Source organism: Stegostoma tigrinum, chromosome 24 (assembly GCF_030684315.1).
Source record: "Stegostoma tigrinum isolate sSteTig4 chromosome 24, sSteTig4.hap1, whole genome shotgun sequence".
NCBI lineage: Eukaryota > Metazoa > Chordata > Chondrichthyes > Orectolobiformes > Stegostomatidae > Stegostoma > Stegostoma tigrinum.
In genome coordinates this window covers 9,419,086-9,440,014 of record NC_081377.1, presented here as the reverse complement: position 1 = coordinate 9,440,014, position 20,929 = coordinate 9,419,086, and the positions used below count along the sequence as shown (strand labels likewise).

The following is a 20,929-nucleotide window of genomic DNA, read 5'->3' as shown; positions in this document are numbered from 1 at the left end:
TAAAAATCAGGTTTTTCACCTCTCCAAGGGGACTGCGTGGTGATGGGTGAGGCAATGACTTTCAGCACCATGAGACGTCATAACTTTCAGACAGGCTGAATAGATCAGACGCTTTTCTCCACCTAGGATGGGGAAGAGGAGGAAGATTTTAAAAAGACCAGGGATTTTTTTTTTCTTTACACAGAGTGGTTCATACTCGCAATGAACTTCCACAGGAAGTGGTGGATGTGGGTACAGTTATAACATTTGAAGATCAAAGTGAGAGGAGGAAAGCTTATGGGAGCTAAGCATGGAAAGTTCTTTACACAGAGGGTGGTGCGTGCCTAGAACATGTTGCCAGCAGAGTTGGTAGACACAGACACGAGTGTCGTTTAAGATGTATCTGGACAGGTACATGGATGGGCAGGGAGCAAAGGAATACAGACCCTTAGAAAACAGATGACAGGTTTAGACAGAGGATCTCAATCGGTGCAGGCTTGGAGGGCCGAAGGACCTGTTCCTGTTCCGTAATTTTCTTTGCTCACAAGTGCATGAATAAGAAATGTTTAGAGGGGTATAGGCCATGCACAGGCAGGTGGGATTAGTTTAGTTTGCGAATATGATCAGCATGGACTGGGTGGACCAAAGGGTCTGTTTCCATCCTGTATGACAGATTTCCATTGGTAAAATTTAAAAGGTGTCATGTCTTTTGCAAAGTTCTCAAATCAAAACATTGCATTCCTGAAACTCACCAAAGGCCCACAGCAATTTACTGTAAACTGATTATTTTCAAAACACAAATGCCAGCAGCCTTTTTGAAGTGGTTTCTACTTGGTTTTCAATCAAAACAAACTTACTGAAGAATTACTGCCCCCTTGACCTAATGCCCTCACATTTTGCTAGCGATGATTGCATACTTTTACTAGATCAGTTGCTGTGATAACTAAAACAAAGTGACTGCTAGGATCCCACACAAATGCAATGTTAAAAAGAAAAATTCTATTTTGAAACATGATTGAAATAGATCTATTTATAAAAACACAGAAAAGGTTTTCAATCATAAGTTAGTTTATTTCACTGCAGAGCTAGCTTGCAAAGCTGTTCAAAGTTCTTAATTGAATTGCAGGTATTTTGCACTACATAAGAATTTCTGAAATTCATGTTGTGCTGGTTTTCTAAAGCAGGTGAGAGGCCCTGCCTCCAACTGTCCAAGGTCAGGTTTTCCAAGTTGAGATGGTGGTGGTGGCAGTGGCGGTTAGGACTGAAGATGTCTTGGGGAACAGGTGCTTCAGGATCTGAAGCCACAAAGGATTCTTTCCCTTTGCAGCCCCACCCAGCCCACCAGAAACCAGACTGGACAAAACAGTTGCACTGTCAAAACTGGTGCCACAAAGAAACGAATCTCAGGTTACCAGGATTCCTTTATACTTTAGTAACATGCCACATCAGAGACATTCACTCCTCCTCAGGTGGGTGCCTCAGTTGTACGCACCATTAACAAAGCCAAACGTCCACAGCATATTTCTGAATGAGTCAATGTCTCAAGCAACAGACAAGTGTTCCGGTCCAACTTGACCTTAACAGTCCCTCCCCTTCCTTCCCAACTGCATTCCCTACTTCACTAGAAACTCCTGGGCCTTTGTAAGATGTGGAAACACAGTCACTAGCTTTTTTTTGAAAGTAGCAATATGAGAGATAATTTCCCATTCTATTATTCACTCACTTTCTGTGGAAGTGTATGGCTGAGGTACAAAACTTCCAAGTTGGTGCTCATGGACAGATTTTTGCTGCAGCTCCAATGTTAGAACAGGGCTGCATCTGCACTTTAATTCAAAAAGGATGCATCTAAATAAAAATGAAGTAGAAATACCAATTAGTCTACACTTGAGATCCAGTTAGGCTGCATTCATAGTATGCAAGGGGTAGGTGATTTTATCCCTGAACTACATTCCACATCAGGATGTAATGAACAACCACTTTCATCAGATCAAATAGGTGCAAGTAAAAATCAAACTCCTGACAGTTCCAGTGAAGGGCTATTCAAGGAGCTGTGGCTAGTTTCCATGAAGTATGTCACTTTCAGTAAAGTATCTGCATCAGAAAAACAGAGAGAACATTAGTGATCCTATGAATACCACAGACAAACAACTTTCATGAATACAAGTATAAACAAATGATCCAGCAATTTAGATTTAGTGGAAGAGTATCATTTGTGCAACTGATTGTGTTTTCATTTTCAGGATCTGAACATCATTGCAAAGGTTGATTTTTATTACCCAATCTTTATTGTCATAAGTGAGTGGCTTGCTAGGGCTGTTCAGAGGACAGTTAAGAGTGAATCACAACTGCAGTTATTATTTAACTCACTGCCACATCTCTTCCCGGCATGCCCATCTTGAAGTTCTGCTCTCTATCCTATCATTTAGTCCCTACTTCAATCCCCTCCCTTTTTTTCTGCATATAAAAACTGACTTTTCCCAGCCACCAGCAGTTCTGAGGAAGGGTCACCAGATCTGAAACGTTAACTGTTTCTTCCTTCACAGATGCTGCCAAGCCTGCTGAGCTTTTCCAGCAACTTGATTTTGTTCCTGATTTACTGCATGCACAGTTCTTTCAGTTTTTAACCACATCCACTGGATTAGAAGGTCATGTCACTTTTCCTAAAGTCAATCAGATTGCAAACCAATTGTTAATTTGTACTTTTTAAAATTGATGTCAGCTTTTTAGTCAGAGTCAATACAGCAAAGAAAGGTCATTTGGCCTGCTGAGTCCATTCCATTCTTTGTAGCTGTGATAAATTATCTCCCTCAGCTGTCTATCCAATTTCCTTCTGCAATTGTTTTGACTCACACCACCCTCAAAGGCTGCAAGTTTAAGCTCATTACCACTTGCTGCATAAAAATGGATTTTATCACAAACTTTTCTTTGTCTATTACTCAAGTTTATCATAATCTTTGTACTGCACTTTCAAATCTTCCTTTATCACCTCTGTTCCAAGAACAATCCCAGTGCAGCCAAAGTTTTACAGAACAGAAAAAAGCCCCCAACATACCCTATGCCAGTCATCAAGCAACTATCTATTCCAATCCCATTTTTCAGTACTTGATACATGACATTGTGTGCCAAGACATTTTCAAGTGATTTTCTAAAGACATCTGAAAATGTCATGACGTTTAAGACTAACTTTGGAGCTAAATTCCCTCATTACTGAAACAATTCTTGCGAATCTCCGTTTCAGGATTTTCACATTTCTATAAGTATAGTGACCAAAAATGGGCTCAATACTCCAGTTTTGGATTAAGCAGAGCTTTCTAGAGGATCAGCATAGTTTCAATTCCTTTGCAAATAATACCTCAATTTATGAACCCAAAGAACTCTTGATTTGTTAACTACTCTTACAGTGTCAAACAGCTTTCAAAGATCTGTTTATTAACTGCAAAAATTTCTTTATCCTTGCACACTTTAGAATGTTGCCATCACACTTGGATTTCCTCCATCCCTTTTATCAAAAGGCATCACCTCACATTTCTTGCATTAAACTCCCACCATTTCTCTACTTACCCTGCTAGCCAGTTGTAATCCTGCTCCAAACAATTGTTAATCACCCCTATAGACTTCCATATCTTTAAGTGGGGAATCATCGGTAAGTTTTCCAAATGCACCTAATGTCCTAACATCCAAAATTCTGTCTCAATAAAGAGTGGTTCCACTACTGAATTTTGAGAAATACCACAATATACTATCTTTCACTGAAAAATAACTATTTACAACATTTGTCACCTAAGCCAATGTTTTAAATCATCCTGTTCTATGAACATCAATTTTATTAACCAGTTTATTATCAGGTACTTTGTTAAAAAAACTTATTAAAATCCTTAGAGAAAGCATCTGTTGCATTCTCCCTTTAACAAATCCATTTAAGGCAAAATTCTGCAGATGCTGGAAATCTGAAACAAACAGGATGTTGGAGAAATTCTACAGGTCTGGCTGCTTGTGTTGAGACAAAGTGTTAAGGTTTCAAGTCCAGTCTGACTTTTCTTCCGAAACCCTGTCCTGATTCAAATAAAAGTATTATAGAAGTCTGTGAAACTTGCTCCAGATTTTAAAATTCCTAGTCCTCCTCCTAATTTTGCTCTTTCTTCCTTTACCCCCAAAAAGGCACTAATTAGGTTATGGTTCCACACATCCAAGAAGCAGTAAATCACCCAAATTGTCATTCTGTTAACCTACTGGAGATAAACGGTCAAGGCAAGCTATGAACAGGACATTAAAGAAATGACAAATTACCTGGAACCAAGTCCTGATCCACCTGCTCTGACACACTGCTCCAGGATTGAGGGAGAGCCTGAAGATTTGGTAGATTAGCAGGGCCGATGTTGAGCAGTAAGAGTTTTCTGGACAGATATCTTGAACATTTGTTAACAAATATTTAGTTATGGAGTGACAACAAGTTCAAGGGTCAGATGAACCTTTAACTGCCAGTTGCTTGTAACCTCCTATAACTGACAGCTTGCATTTACATAGTGCCTCAACTCTATCAGTACATTCCAAGACAGAGTGTTGGAAGTCCAATCCACAAAGCATGAAAATCAAAGGAGATTGCTGAGATTTTGAATATAACAGGGGTTTGTTTGGAGGTGGAGAAAGGGTGGGAATTAGAGGAAAAAAAGGGGGCTCATTTTCAGGGGGGCTAAAACAGTGCTGTACCTTGAAATGATGGCCAGTTATCCCTTGCCAATGTCACTACAGTTGCAGCACATTCACCCAGCCTGTTGGTCTGTAGCTAGAGCCACACACTCCCCCCTCCATTGAGGAAAATAGACAGCAGTCTTTCATAAAGTCTATTCAAGGATCCGCTGACGTAAACAGGATTCCAGCTGCATTTTTTTTTTTTTTAAAAGTTACCAGGTAAGTTCCCCTTACTGCTCTCACTCCCTTTATGGATATCCCCACCCATCCTCCTCAGGCCTGTAGGATCCAGCCAGAAGTTCAGATGGTCAGTTCCTAGCTATCTTTCTTGGCATGTTTGATTGCCTGTCACAGACTGCCAGCCCGAAAGTGAGGTCCAATTAAAGTAAAGTATAACCAAGAACAGCAGATGCTGGAGGTGTGAAACGACGGGAAAAAAAATTGGTGGAGTATCTGTGGTAAGTGAAACAGAGTTAGCATTTCAAGTCCAGCGACCTTTCTTCAGAATTTCTCAAGAAGGGTCACTGGACTCAAAATGATAATTGTTTCTCACTTCATAGGTGCTGCCAGACTTACTGAGTTTCTCCAGTAATTACATTTTTGTTTATTCCAATTAAAGTATGTCAGGCCTTCTCCTGAAGTTTGCCATTTAGATTATGCTCTGAGCAACAACTCATGCCAACATTTGGATGTGGTCATAAGGTAGATGAATGCTCTGCCAGCAATAGCTCATAAGAAACACGGACTGCATTGAATGGAACTGAAAGGGCAGACAATGTGAGCAGGAACTGAGGGGCCAGGTACAAGGTAGTCAACTCTGACAGACTGTCCAGAATGGAAGACCTGCTTCCTCAATCAATTCAGTTAGAAAACTAGTAAAGAAGTACTTTACATTACAAATCACACCTGCCAATCTCCATTTCAGATCAGAAGCTGCTGATACAAAAGCTTTTCCAATCCCACTACCCCTCTTGTTCGTTACCCTGAATCAACATACCCCATTACTGGCCCTACACTTCCAGTGAGGTTATAGTTGAGTGACACAAGCAAGGAGGTGGAGGGGCCAACATTAAAGGATACTGCCTTCTGTAAAACCGCTGGACATCCTGAAGCCACTCCAGCATATCAGCTACAGAAGGGCAGAGACATGTGCGCTCCAGAACAGCAGTCAACCCAACGGTATTAGCATGTTTCTCATACATTTGGAAGCATGCTGTCACTTGGTTAGTCGCTGTGTCTCGCACCTTTTTCAAGACACTCCTTGACAGATGTTAAAAAAGAAACCATTAGATCGATGAGCGTTGAGTAACAAAACACATTCAAGTTTAGCCACAAGACAAAAAAAATTTTAAAGACACATTCCTCCTGGCTTCCTATGAAACCTCTTTCGGAGTAGTAACTGTGACCACAATTTAGGTATAATTTCACGGGACTACAAATCAATTTTAGTAGTAATACAAGAATGTTAATTTTCAAATCAGCATCTGTGCACCTAATGAACTTAAGATAGCAAACTAACAGCAAAATCAGCTTAGTTCATTTATGTGAGTCGAAAGTGATGATCCAGTTTAATAAAAGAACGCTGCACTACAACTGAGTGCTATACTTTCCATCAGATGCTCAACAAGTTTGATTTAATATCAGCAACACAATTTAAAGATCGGGAAATGTTTACAGTGGCCAAGCCAAGAATTTTATTTCAGCCACCAGAAACAATTTGTTATTTATGGGACCCAAGTTTGTCCATTTGGTTTACTGCTACTGCCAAGTGCCAAATAGATGGCAGTTACTTGCAACAATATACTTTTAGCATAAATGCTTTAATTCGTTTCTGAGTACAACTCTTCTCCGGAAGAAATTATCTTTCAGAGTTCTGACTGAGCAACAAGAGAATTAACAAAGAGGCAACAGTTTACTCAATCCAACATAACTTACATACAAGACTTCAATGTGAAGTTTTATCAATATGAAGTTTTATCAATATGATCAACGTGCAGCCAACCCACACAGACCAAATAGCTCATCCCCATTTAATTTCACAAATTGCCTAAAGCTTGCTGACCTTACCTGTGAGGTCAGCCAACACCCAGTAATTGGCTTCAGAATCAAACTGTTGGGCAGGTAAGAAACCAAAGAGGAATAAAAACAGGGAGTACCTGGAGAAATCGAACTGGTGGCATTTGTGGAAAGAGAAACAAGAGTCAATGCTCTTAGTCCAAAATTAACTTCTTCAGAACTGAAGAGTGAGATTGAAAAGACAAGTTTTATATGAAACATAAGGATAGGTCAGGGAAGGTTAGAAAGTAGGGGAGATTAGAAATCACAGGTGTCACAAAACAAAGCAAACAAGTAATAAGATCCATAGAGAAGAGAGATGGGTACAGAATTGGAGATTGATAGCAGTAATAGAAAGTGCTGGAAACACTTGGCAGAGCTAGCAAAGAGAGTTACCATTTGTCATTTTCAAAGACAAACTGACAAACAAAACTAAAACAATGACCTAGTGTCAGATGTTGAAAACACCTTTTCCAGACTAAATATCAAAGGCTGTACAGCTCCTGAGAAATTAAAGCCTAGCAGAAGTCAGTGCCAGGTGAGAAAATAGCCAATATTATTCTACTTTTCTCCAGGTTTTCAGAAATTACACTACCAATCACAATTACTACCATGGAGAGAAAAATGTGAATAAATGAATCAAAACTGAGCTGATTGTGAGTGGGAAGTTCAGCAACTGAAGCTAGGCTATAAACACATCTCTGTCACAAAGGCCTTACTCTGACCTCGGATTTATCAAGTCAGTGCGTCTGAACTGGCAAGTGTTGTATTCTCCAAAACCACAGTATTATAATAAGCACAAGAATTAACAAATGAGAGTCTAGGATAATTCTATCCATTTTCTGCAGAAATCTGGATCACTGAGCCAACATTCCTGTAGATGCCATCGGCATTTCTAGAAAAACAATTGCACATTTAGTGCCAAGTGTAGCCTGACTTTAACAATAAACGACTCGATGGTTGTACAAATAAGTGTCAGGAGACAGTACTTCAGGCTTAATTATCAATAGATGAGCGATGCTGGAACCTACATTTTCTCACCAAGGCTTTCCAAATTGATTTCGATAGCCCGAGTGAGTTTGTATTTCAGACGGCACTGCAAATCAGGGAACACTCGAAAGGGGGTATTCATAAACACAACTTTGTTGCACGCTTGCAGTTGCTCTGCCAAGTTACTCAGCGAACTCAGGATTGGGATACATTCCGTCAGTGTACTTGCCCACAAATTTTGTTGCTGCTCAATAACATGGAAACATTTCTCCAAAACTTGATGAACAGCCAGCAAGGCTTGTCTCTGAGCCATGACTTTCTGCTACAATAACCTAAAAAGAAAATCACAAGCAAATGAATCCAATTGACAAGAAAAATATCCAGTGAAGTACAAATATCCAAAGAAATAAAAAAGGTAAAGCAAGTGTTTGATTTGTGGAAGTGATTAGACTATTAAGAGATTTTTTTTTAAATATATGACTTAGCAAACAATGTTCTTTAAAACTGCAGGTATTTAAACAAAAACACTCTGAAAATATCTGGTCATTCTTACAATTAAATTTCATATTAGCTTTATCTTGATCTTGGGCTCTAATTTTTTCCCTCCTTGTCAACCTTTGAACAGAATATAAAACCAGTACAGAATGACAATCTTCTGACCTGTACAATTATCTCCCTATAAAACTGATGCTATATTTATTTTTTCCCTTAATTACCATGGTTACCACAATAACCAGGAGATTGGTACTGAGTAAATTCTTGGAGCTGTAGGCTGGCAGATCCCCGGGTCCACACGGACTTCATCCTATAACCTTAAGTGAAGTGACTTGTGAGATGGGTGCTTTTAATTTTCCAAAATTTCCTCAATTTGGAGAAAATAGAGGCAAGGTGGAGTAGTCATGTCACTAGACTATTAATGGGGGACATGGAATCAAACATGGGTTTGAATCCCTCATGGCAGATGGTGAAACCTCAATAAAAAGCTAGCTAGTGGTGGCCATGTAATCACCACTGTTAAAATAAATCTGGTTCATTCATGTACTTTATGGAAGATAATCTCTCTCTCTGGTCTGACATAAATGTGACTTCAGACTGTCAGAAATGTGGTTGACTCTTCTGTGCTCTCTGGGCAGTAAATGTCATCTGGGCAATGCCACATCCTGCACATGGATCAAAGGAGTTTTGTTACACCGGAAGAAAGTGAAAATGGCACAATTCTTTTCAAATCAGACTTAAAGCAGGAACTCAGCCATAACCAGATGTTAAAAGCTACTGTCAAAGACAAAAGCACTTTGAAAAAATTCAAGTTAATCTCATAGAATCAACATAGCTTTGTTAAGGGAGAGTTAATTTTTTTAAAGGGTTCATAAAACCAACAACTGAACCAGCATCCACTGCTGTTTGTGGAACAGTGTTCCAAACATCTACCAGCTTGTGTGCAGACGTGCTTCCTAACATCTCTCCTGAATTGTCTGGCCCTAATTCTCAAACTGTGTCCCCTAGTTTGAGGATTCCCAACCAGTGAAAATAGTTTATCCATCTTTTCTTTTCCTGTTACATCATTTTTGTTTAAATCATGAAGACTACCTATTTCAGCCCCTGCTTGTTTTGAAAATGTCAACCATGTTTTCCAGACCAGAATATTTCATGCCTCTCATCCTTTTTAGTCTTGAGCTCATCCAAAACCCTGTTATCTGTATCCTAATTTCCAACAAAATGTTGTTGTACCCACACACTATTGCAGTTATTGTGTTTGCTGATCTGCATTTGCTTCCAAATCTCAGTAGGTTGAAGCATAAAGTGTTTAAATTCCTCAATCCCTTCCTAAAAAAAGATGTTGCCTGCAGATGTGGAATTCCTCCTTCAACTGACCCCTTCAACTTAAAACCCAATTCTGAATTTTAAGTTTCTTATTAATTTCAAAAATACACTTTATTCATTAAAAATATCTTGTGTATTATAAATAAATATAATACACACAGTACTGATCTGTGCAGTAGCATATCAAGAAAACAAACAGAAGTTGATTCTATCCAATCAAACCAAAGACATCTTTTTGAGTTTTAAGTCTTCCACGTAAACTTGTCCCTTCCGTAACTCAAGTGAGAATTTCTGATTACAATCTTGCGTGGTACTGACCAAAAATAACACCTCTATCCCAGTGACATTTACATAAGTAGTTAACAGCATGATGGTCCACAATTGAGAACAGATACTGGCCAGTTCACCAGAGACCACACTCTCTGGAAATGGCGCCTATGGGATTTGTTAGGGGCATCTGAGCAGGCATGTGGGACCTCCGATTAATATCTCACATGGGCGATGGAATCACTGTGCTCCTGTGAACTGACCGCCTTGAGGCGGCCTCATGGAAGCAATGGAAATGAACTACAACATGTCGGCAACAAAGCCCCATGAAAAAGCCTCCTCACAGAACGTTGCTGCTGACACTTTTCGAAGAATGTGCTGGAGAAGGGTCAGCCGACCCACAGCGTTAACCCCAGTTTCGTTCTCCACATATATGCTGACTGGCCTGCGGAGATTCCTCCAACAACACAGCAGGCCAAGCAGGATTTAGGAGCGAGAAAGTTGACGTTTCAGGCCTAGGCCCGAAACGTCAGCTTTTGTGCTCCTGAGATGCTGCTTGGCCTGCTGTGTTCATCCAGCTCCGCACCTTGTTATCTCGGATTCTCCAGCATCTGCAGTTCCTACTGTCTCTTCCTCCAACAATTTCTGCTTTCGGTTCAAGTTTTCAGAGGCGCGGTGGGCGAGAGTGACGCCGCGAGGAGCTCGACCAGTTAAGCGATTCAACACGCCCAAACGGGTGAGAAAAATAAAATAATACCCCGGCCCGACCAACGTACTCACATGTCAACGGCAGCGAGAGAAACTCCACAGCACTTTAATACCAAACGTCCCTACCACACGCCTTTATCCGCGCCTGCGCACATCTCACCCAACCACCAGGACTACAACCCCCATGATGCTCCGCGCGCAGTAAAAATTTTTTGGTATCCATCTCGCAAGAATATGAATATTACTGAGAAGACACAGACACACTTGGTTATTTTCGTGCTCTGTTCCTCCTTGGAGTTTAAAAATGATTTAGTTGCTGCAAGTTGAATTTTGGACGGTTGCTCTGTGAAGTGACATCCCACCATGATGGGCGATTGGATAGGTTTTGGGCCAGCCACGCTGCGATTGGGCATATCCTGGACAGTTCGTGCTGTGAATGGCTGATATCTGGGATAGCTGTGCTGCGATTGGCTGTGTCCTGGACAGGCCTTGCTGTGATTGGTTGATACCTGGCGCAGTTGTGCTATGATTGGTTGGACACGGTGAAGCAATCTGCCCCGGCCCACCGACGTCATGCTACCGTTAAAAAAGCACACCCAATGTCTCTGAGGTAACGAAGTGTGGAGTTGGATGAGTACAGCAGGCTAAGTAGCGTCTCAGGAGCACAAAAGCTTTGCCCTGTTGTGTTCGTCCAGCTCCACACTTTGTTATCTTGGATTCTCCAGCATCTGCAGTTCCCATTATCCCTGACACCCAATGTCTCTACTTCCTCAGAAGGCTAAGAAAATTTGGCATGGCCACAATGAGTCTTACCAATTTGTATAGATGCACCATAGAAAGCATCCTATCTGGACACATCACAGCTATCTTTTCAAATCAGAACTGGCACTCATGTATTACTTTATCTTTCTCACCCGCTTGGGCGTGTTGAATCGCTTAACTGGTCGAGCTCCTCGCGGAGTCACTCTGGCGTACCGTGCCCCCCTCGAGCCTCTGAAATGCCTCTGATGAAGGGTCTAGGCCCAAAACGTCAGCTTTTGTGCTCCTGGGATGCTGCTGGGCCTACTATGTTCATCCAGCCTCAGATTTTATTATCTCATGTATTGTACAGTTATTTTGTAACAATGCCTTAAACCAGTGTCATGTGAATCATTTCTGAAGAAGGGTCCAGACCGGAATCGTCAGCTTGTCCGGTCCTCTGATGCTGCCTGGCCTGCTGTGTGCATCCAGCTTTACACAGTGTTGTCTCCTGTGGATTGTCCTTGTTTACATTTCATCAAAACACTAAATGGCTTTGAACACCATCATTACCTCAACCACCCTTTGTTAACCACCCATAATTGCAAAAATGATGGTGAAGTACCTTAATAAACCATTGCAGTCCATGTGGTGTAGTTACACCGACAGTGGAATTATGGAAAGAGTTCAAGAGTTTTGACCAAGTTACAGTGAAGAAGAGAGTGACCAATTATATCAATTTCAGGAAGCGGAATGGAGGCCATGCCCCTGTCTGTATCAATGATGCTGAGGTGGCAGCAGTCAAGATCTTCATGTTCCTAGGAATAAATACAACAATAACCTGCCCTGGTCCATTCATGTCATGCTACCATTCAGGAAGAACACCAATGCCTCATCTTCCTCAGAAGGCTAAGAAAATTTGGCATATCCACAATGATTCTTATCAATTTTTATAGATGCACCATAGAAAGCATCGTATTTGGATGCATCACAGCTTGGTATGACAACTGCTTTGGCCAAGACCACAAGAAATTAAAGACATTTGTGAACACAGCCCATCATGAAAATCAGCCCTCCTTCCATTATCTCCGTGTACACTTCTCATTTCCTCAGGAAAGCAGCCAGTATAATCAAATACCCCTGCCATCTTGGTTATATTCTCTTCCACCCTCTTCCATTGGGAAGAAGATACGAAAGTTTGAAAACACATACTCATATTTAAGAACAGCTTCTTCCCTGCTGTTGTCAAACTTGAGAAGAAACCTGTCATATATCAGAGTTGATCTTTCTCTGTGCGTTCTCTACAGCTGTAACACTATGTTCTGCATTCTGTTCTATTACCCTGATGTAGTTGTGTACAATATGACTTGTCTGGTTCGTACGTAATGCAATACTTTCACTATCTCGCTACGTTGACCAATAATAAATCAAATCAAATCAAGATAGTTTGGTAATCAGAGCTCCATGTTTAAAATTGGCTAAAAAGTAGACAGTTGTTTTCACTTTTACAGTTTGGATCTAGAATGCACAATGTGAAAGACTCGGTGAACTAAATTCCACAGGAGCTTTCTAAAGGCAATTGAATGCATATTTGTAAAGTAAAAATTTTATGCAGTGGAGGGTTGAACTTGCGAGTAGGAATAAAATGGGAAGTTTAGATTAAATGACCCTTTTATAGTATAATATTTTATGAAAAGTTGACACTGAGACACATAACGCATTAGTACAGATGTCTAACAAAACTGATCAAAGCAGTACATTTTAGAGACGCCTTCCAAGAGGTTAAATGTTGGAATATCTGTGCTTGGGACCAAGACAACTGATGACACAGTTGCTAAACTCCATCCAGCCTGTGCCATTCAATCCTTCCTTTTCAGAGGCGACTTCAGCTCGGCACTAGTCTATGACAAACTCTCCAACAAGTAAACACAGGGCTATGATCTTCTCTTAAAACTGGTGTTCAGACCATTTTCTGTTTGCTATATAAGCAAACTCATTTAGATCTTTCACTGATAAGCAGGTCCCTAAGGTTACCTATCATTCCCCAATCAAATGTTGCTCACTGGGACAGTGAGATTTTCCGCGCAGTTAATTACACTTTCTACACTTCTTTTGGCCAATTTGTCAAAATGCTTTGATCGGACATGCTCGTTTGAAGATGATTCAGTGTGTATTATGGGTAACAGTTACTATTTAGAAGAATTTGATTTGTTAAAAAGGCAACGTATGTGATTCTTTGAATCCCTTTTCCCATTTTATCTCCTTCCCCCTCCTCTTTTCTCAATTCTGTCCATCTACTTTCCTTCTATCAAATTAACAGCCCAGCAATAATACCATTAGGCCATCATCTGCACTTATTAAAGGTCAAAAGTATAAAGCAACATTTCCCAACACCTTTCAGTTCTGCAGTTAGAATGATCATTCTGGACTTAAAATGCTAATCCTGTTTCTCCCTCCACTAATATTGCCAGATCTGCTGAGTTTCTTCATGATTTTGTGCTTGCTACGGTGAGGATGGATCTATTCTCACTCCAGAAGGGATTGAGATCAAGGCAAAGCAATTGACAAAAGACAGAAAGTGTGATTTCAGACAAAGCCAATTCCCATAGTATATGCATGGGATGCTATATGCACTGCTGGAGGAACAGCATTGATTGTTGTAGTCAGAAGGCTTATTCATTGGAAAGAAGCCGTAGATCAGCCGACTGATTGACTCTGGAGATAGTAGGAACTGCAGATGCTGCAGAATCTGAGACAACAAAGTGTCGAACTGGATGAACACAGCAGGTCAAGCAGCACCAGAGGAGCAGAAAAGCTGTCTTTTTAGGTCTAGACCCTTCTTCAGAAATGGGGGAGGGGAAGGGGATTCTGAAATAAGCAGGGAGAAAGGGGGAGGTGGATAGAAGATGGATGAAGGAGGAGATCGGTGGAGATGAGACAGATAAGTCAAGCTAGGGTTGGAGCCAGTAAAAGTGTATGTAGGTGGGGAGTTAGGGAGGGGATAGGTCGGTCCAGGGAGGACGGACAGGTCAAGGAGGTGGGAATGAGGCTGGTGGGTAGGAGATGGGGGCGGGGTTTGAGGTGGGTGGAGTGGATAGATGGGAGAACACGTTACGGAAGCGAGTACGAGCTGGGATGCTTTTGGAATGTGGTTGGGGGAGGGGAGATTTTGAAGCTTGTGAAGTCCACATTGATACCATTAGGCTGCAGGGTTCCCAAGCGGAATATGAGTTGCTGTTCCTGCAACCTTCGGGTGGCGTCATTGTGGCACTGCAGGAGGCCCAGGATGGACATGTCTAAAGAATGGGAGGGGGAGTTAAAATGGTTCACGACTGGGAGGTGCAGTTGTTTATTGCGAACCGAGTGAAGGTTTTTTTTGTTGAAGAAGGGTCTCGACCCGAAACGTCTAACTTTCCTGCTTCCCTGATGCCGCTTGCTCCGCTGTGTTCACCCAGCTCTACACCTGATTTTCTCAGATTCTCCAGCATTCGCAGTTCCTACTGTGGCTGTAGAGTGTGTACGTAGCCCGAGCTCTGATTGGCTGACGTTCGTTTCATGGGCGTGGAATAGCCTATGATTGGATGCGATGTGTTCGGCGGGTGTGGCCTGGGCTTTGATTGGCTGTCCGCGGGGGTTTGAAATTTAACTGTTGTCAGGGCGCGGAGCGCTGGAGCTGGAGCTGGAGCGGGAGCGGGATCTGACCGCCTGACTGACTGAGAGTGAGAGTTCGGGGTGAGTTGTGGCTCCGCCGGCTCGTCGTGAGCCGGAGTGTGCGATACGGAGTTGTGGGTCAGTCTGAACGGCCTTGGGCTGGCGGTGGTGGTACAGGAGCGGCTGAGAGGGGTCACTCCGGAAGGATTCACTCACTGCGGCTCGGCCCCCAGAGTGACACATGCCCCTGATCCTTGCAGAAGGAGAGAGAGGAGGGGAGGACATCGCCCCACTCATCGCCGCCCCCACCCCGATGGACACCTTTGTGTGTGTCCGTGTCCATGTCCATCCTTCGGGCACAAACACCGACTGTCACCGTCATTGAGGTTCTACCCCTCCCCGTTGGGGAAGGATGTTTATACCGGCATGACGTGGGTGGGGGGGAAGGGAAAGAAAGGGTTTGCAAGGAAGACGGAGAGCAGACCTGCTATGATCCACTCCAGGAAGTTCAACTTGTGATTGTGATTCCCACCTCTGCTGTCAGCATGACCCTCCAGTGCCTGGAAACATTGTTAGAGTTGGTAAGGTTCTTTCACAGGATTTGCAGTTGATGCAAATGTTTCCAGACCTCAAGTGGAAGGAAAGGGGGGGAACAAATTGCTGGAGGAAGGACTGGCTGTATCTGTGGAGAGGAAGCAGAGCATTTTGAGTCCAGTGAGCTGCCTTCAGAACATTTTAAGTGGAGGGGGTTCATGCTTCTCTGTAAAAGGTGTTATGTTTGAGAGAGTAAATACTGTATGTCACCTAAGGTAACATAGCTCCCAAAGATGCCCTGATTCTTCCTCACCTTTGTTTCCAGCCCTACTGTGTAGTCCTTTGAATTTGTAAGTGAGCTGACAGGCGAATGAGTCACCTAGTGTGGTACAGGTTCTCTAGAATTTTAGTTCATCGCCATCCTGCATTTAATAACAAACCCCCTTGGCATCGCATCCACGAGCTCTTAATTCCACAATCAAAATATTCCATCTGGGCAGATTTTAATCCTTTGTTCTCTCAGTGGTCTAAGTCTCTGAAACAGAAGTTATCGCACCATGGGCCCATTGTATCACTGCTGGACTCCAGTGTGGAGACCTTGAGGTGGATACATTGCTTATGGTATGACCATGCCATGCTTTGTTCCAGGCCACCACCTTCTTGCTGAAAATAATGCCATGCCCCTAGATTGAGAGATGCTTTCATGAGTCTACCAGAGTACAGCTAGCTGACCTTAAAGATCACATTGTAACTGGGTAAGAGCAAATGTGTGACATTCTTTTTATTTTTCATCTTGGACTTTTCATCCTGTGTCGCATGGTGGCTCAGTGGTTAGCACTGCTGCCTCACAGTGAGGGATTCTGGTTTGATTCCACCCTTGGGTGACAGTCTGTGGAGTTTGCATGTTCTCCCTGTGTCTGCGTGGGTTTCATTCCACAGCCCAAAAATGTGCAGGCTGGGTGGATTTTCCATGCTAAATTGTCCATAGTGTTCAGGAATATGTAGTTTCAGCGGGTTATAGGCCGATGGAGCTGGGTGGGATGATCTGAAGGTCGGTGTGGACTTGTTGAGCCAAGGGCCTGTTTTCAGACTGTAGGGATTCTATGGTCTATGATTCTTTGTAGAGTACCACAGCTTGTGTATGAAGCCACTGGATGAAAGGTTAGAAGTGAATGTGTAGGATTTATAACTAATCACCTGAACTGGAAGATGGGTTATCCTGTGTCTTTTGTGGTGATGGTGGAGATGCAGGGGCCACTGCAGTTTAAAATTATTTTGACAGGGTCCGGGGCTTCTGGGAAAGTGGGGTGAGGTATCTGACTAAAGTAAGTCTTGGCTGGGAGTTATTTTACTATTGACTAAAAAATTGGGAGTTATTTCAAGCTCCACCGTGGTGCGTTAGAGATTGATGAATGACCTTGTTGTATAATCCTGGTCACCTTTCTATGGGAAGGATATCGTTAAACTTGAGAGGGTGCAGAAAACCCTTCCAAGGATGTTGCCAGGACTGGAGCGATTGAGCTATAGGGAGAGACTGAATAGGCTGTGACTGTTTTACCCCTGGAGCTTAGGAGGCTGAATGGGGTGACCTTCTAGAGATTTATAAAATCATGATGGGCATGGATAGCGTGAATAGCCAAGGCCTTTTCCCCAAGGTAGGGGAAGCCCAAAACTATAGGACAGATGTTTAAGGTGAGGGGGAAAGATTTTAAAACTGACCTGAAGGGTATCTTTTCATGCAGAGATGGTGGTGGTGTGTGTATGGATTAAGCGGCCAGAGGAAGTGCTTGAGGCTGGTATAGTTACAACTTTTAAAAAGGTATCTGGAGGGGTATATAAATAGGAAAGACTTAGAGGGATATGGGCTAAATGCTGGCAAATGGGATTGGATAAGCTTAGGATAGCCGATTGGTGGGGCTGGATTGGACTGAGAGAGCTGTTTCGGTGCTGTATGACTACGATCTAAAACTGCCACTCCTTTTTTTCTAAACTCTCTAGTGAATATAAGCTCAATCTACTTGACCACAGCTTGTATGGGCTGAAGTCTTTGGTGGAACCACTGGGCTCAGAAAAAGAACAAAATGCCATACCTTGTAAAGTTAGTTCCTATCTGAGTTGCTGGATAAACAACAGAGTGACACTCCTAATCTATATCAGGGAAAGGTGAATCTAGGCAGAATATGAAGAGTATTTGGGACAAGAGAGTTCACCCTCAATCGACAATTGGAAAGCTTGGTGGTGATGATGCTACAATTACATTCTCTTCAGTGGCGAAGCAGCTTGGCCTTGATCTACCCAGCAGAGAAAGATTGACTGGGTACATGTACAAACCAGGGCAGGGTAGCATTCCACGCTGCCTGGTGTGCCATGTACAGCACCCAAGGTCAAGACTCGACAAAGTGATCCATAGTCTGATTGACAGTGGGAAATATTTTGGAATCATCTCTGTCTCATCCTAAGAAAATTATGGAATTGTAAAAAGACTATTGCCGCAGTGAGTTGGCTATTTTGCAGGTTTGAGGTGCCGAATGCTGGGAAAAAGTAACCATGTTGCAAATGCGCTAAGACTGTGCATTCTGGTTATTTTTTGGTAATGTTTATTTTTCATCAAGGCAAGAATGTGTTTGGAGCCTTTACCATTGAGATTCTTTTGTACCAGTATATAATGATATTGGTTCTTCATTGTTACTTATTGATCTAGTAAGCTTAATTTTGAACTTACTTTGGTCCAAAAAGGAAGAAGCTCATGTATCCATTGTTCCAAAAACATTTAATGGGATGTAACTAAATCATATAAAGTTAATGAATTGTAAAAACTGTTAATTTTTGTCAACCAGTCATAATGTTGCTAATGTTTCAAAACCCTTAGTTAAAGTAGAAGGCCTACTGTCTTAAAATTTTGAAATTAAAACTCTGTGTGCTGGATGGTGGGGAGGGAGGTAAATCGGAGTCTTTTCTTTTTCTCCAAAGTACACTTTGTTTTTAGTGGAAGCGGTTATTCTTAAATGAGCAATGGCCATTCTTTTCCTTTTCAGGAAACAATGCCTTCAAGAAGGAAAGCAACTGGTCGCAAAAAGAATGCCCTGGAATTAAAGAAATATGAAAAGCTTCAAGCCTTCCTGAAGGATTTTGACATTGAAGGTAGTAAGCTGAGTTAACTACATGATGTCATTTCAGCCACAAAGTCTGTACAGATTATTTTTTCAGTTCTCCCTGACTTCGCTTTGTTTAAACTAGTTAATCTGTATTCTTTCTTTCTTTCTTGTAGTTATTATTTCTCTTTGATCATAAGACACCGGAGCACAAGCAGACCATTCAGCCCATGCAATTTGCTCCGCTTTTCAGTGAAGTCATAACTGATCTGATGATCCCCAATCCATTCTGACTTTTTCCTGTAGTCCTAGATTCCCTTACCAATTTAAAATCGGCCTTAACTTTACCTTGAATATATTAGTGACCCAGAATCTGTAGTTTTCTGCTGTAAAACATTCCACAAATTCGTTACCCTCAGGTGAATTTGCTTCTCATCTGTGTCCAAAATGGATGATCCCTTACTCCTGAAATTGTGCCTTCTAGTCCCAGATCCCCTCAAGAGGAAATAGCCTCTCTATTATCTACCCTGTCAAGCCTGCTAATAACCTTGTATGCTTCAATAAGGTTACCTCTCATTCTGTTCTTCTTTTATTTTCTGCCAAGGTTCCTTGCCTTGATAACTGACTTCTGAATGTAAATAGTAAAATTGTCACTCACTTACTGTTTGCCAGTCTGAACTGTAACTTTCCTTGTACAGTTGAACGCCGGAAGAGGGAGATGGAAAAAGCAATGAACAATCTTCTCATCACAGTAGATGCCTATTACAGTCGTGCAATTATGAAACTCCCACTGGCTGTTAGACAAATGGATTTCCTTGACTACCTCGGTAAGATGTTGCTCCCACTATCTGCTACGAACTGCTTTTGGTGGTGTTGGCTGTGGTGGAGGGGTGAGATGCTTTAAGGACAGGAGCTTGTTGAATCAGCAGTACAATAGTTCTAGCTGAATCGAAATTCCATGTCAGCTTTGGAAAGCTCAACCCCACTTTGGAGATCTGGTTCAGGCTAATGTTTATTAAACATTGAACATTGTGCTATAAGTTCATAAATCAGCAAAATTTGTTTTTCTTTGTTAAGCATTTACAAAAATGCAACAATTAAGAATTAAATCTTTATTATCAACGCATGTCTATTCTTCTGAAGCTATAAAATTGCCTGAGTTAATTCTAATCTTTTATAATCTAATGCATTACTGCTAGATTTTCTGGTATTTGCTGCAGTGTCATTGCAACATGTTGAAATATTGAGGAGAACAACATTTGGTAATCATGCATTCAACAAGCCGCCAACCTTGCTTCATGACTGGAGCATGCTATCTGTGATGTCGCTACGATGCAGTATTGAGAGAGTGACTTCTTTAGATGTATTGAAGGCTGTCTGAGCATTCATAGTACTATTTAAAGGCTAGGGGAGTTCTTCAGGAGAGAAGTTTATATCATCCCTTGACCGAGTCTGTTGGTGAGCTTCCATGTTTTCCCGGGAACATAGTTCATTATTATTTTTTCGAGATGTTCAGAAATGTCCTGAAAGTAAATTGGTTGTACCGATTTTAAGATGATTTTAAAAAAAACTTAAGACCCAGAATTGCTGATTCCTTCAATTTTGAGTTTTATTTGGACTTTGTCTGGAAGGCCAGTAACTTGCAGAAACAAAGGGACCTTTGCTTGACTGTAGTTTCAACAATATCTAATTTGGAACAGCTCATTTTAAAAATGGGCATCATTTGTGCAGTAATCCAGATAAGCGTAATATTCAATATTAACTAAGTCCCCTGCCACATTTTTTTCACTCTTCACCAGGGATTCAATGTCTTTAATTGTGCCCCTACCAGCAGGGTGTGAGTCCAAGTTGTTTTTGCTTCATTCGGGTTCCTAATTCATTATCCGCTTCTATTGATGGCAGGGTTGCCCTGCTCCTGGTATCTACTATGTTGACAATGTAGCTAGCTATGAACAGATGGTGCTTATCTAATTGGAGGAAGCTCATGCCATGCAGACCCCTGTCCAAAACCCTCCTTTTTCCCGGTGCTGCAGCTATTCATGTTTGCTTTGAGGGTAGTGGAAAGGAGATGGTTAACCCAGTAGTGCCTGATGTATGAGACGGGTAGTCTGTATATACTTCTAGTTTGATTAGAGAAACCAAGCAACGTTAATAAGTTGAAGATTCATTCAAATAGCAAACAGTAATGCCTATGAAATAAATGTGAGACTGAAGTTAAATCCACCCTGGATGAGATGAAAAAGGACAGTGTGTCAAACTGACAGTCCTTTCCTTGAAGGTCAGAAAGACTGAGAGAACTTGATTCACCGGATCACCTAAACTGTTGCCCTTGTGCTTTAGAGCTCACAGTTTAGATGTTCTAAACAACATGAGACTAAGGAGGAATGTAGGCCCCTCGCCCTTTG

The 20,929-nt window shown here is 41.8% G+C and overlaps 2 protein-coding genes across 3 annotated transcripts in view; one reads left to right on the top strand and one right to left on the bottom strand.

Moving 5' to 3' along the window:
• Positions 1-1,029: 1,029 nt before the first annotated feature.
• On the bottom strand, positions 1,030-10,683 carry airim (AFG2 interacting ribosome maturation factor). Of its 2 annotated transcripts, none has more exons than XM_048558231.2 (5): positions 10,582-10,683; positions 7,755-8,045; positions 5,749-5,928; positions 4,267-4,385; positions 1,030-2,070 (listed from the first exon to the last, which is right to left on the bottom strand). In XM_048558231.2, exons 2-5 carry the CDS (start codon positions 8,024-8,026, stop codon positions 1,988-1,990), a joined length of 654 nt encoding a protein of 217 aa, XP_048414188.1. In that variant the 5' UTR covers positions 8,027-8,045; positions 10,582-10,683; the 3' UTR covers positions 1,030-1,987. The 2 variants fall into 2 exon arrangements, with proteins under 2 accessions (XP_048414188.1, XP_059510245.1); XM_059654262.1 differs by lacking the exon at positions 10,582-10,683 and adding an exon at positions 10,388-10,575.
• A 4,168-nt stretch (positions 10,684-14,851) lies between these two features.
• The window catches only part of cdca8 (cell division cycle associated 8), a 33,006-nt gene continuing 26,928 nt past the window's right edge, over positions 14,852-20,929 (top strand). The window contains exons 1-3 of the mRNA XM_048557797.2: positions 14,852-14,979; positions 18,468-18,573; positions 19,223-19,351. Of these exons, the coding sequence (XP_048413754.1) occupies positions 18,474-18,573; positions 19,223-19,351 (229 nt within the window). The 5' untranslated portion in view covers positions 14,852-14,979; positions 18,468-18,473. The remainder of the gene's footprint in view (positions 14,980-18,467; positions 18,574-19,222; positions 19,352-20,929) is intronic.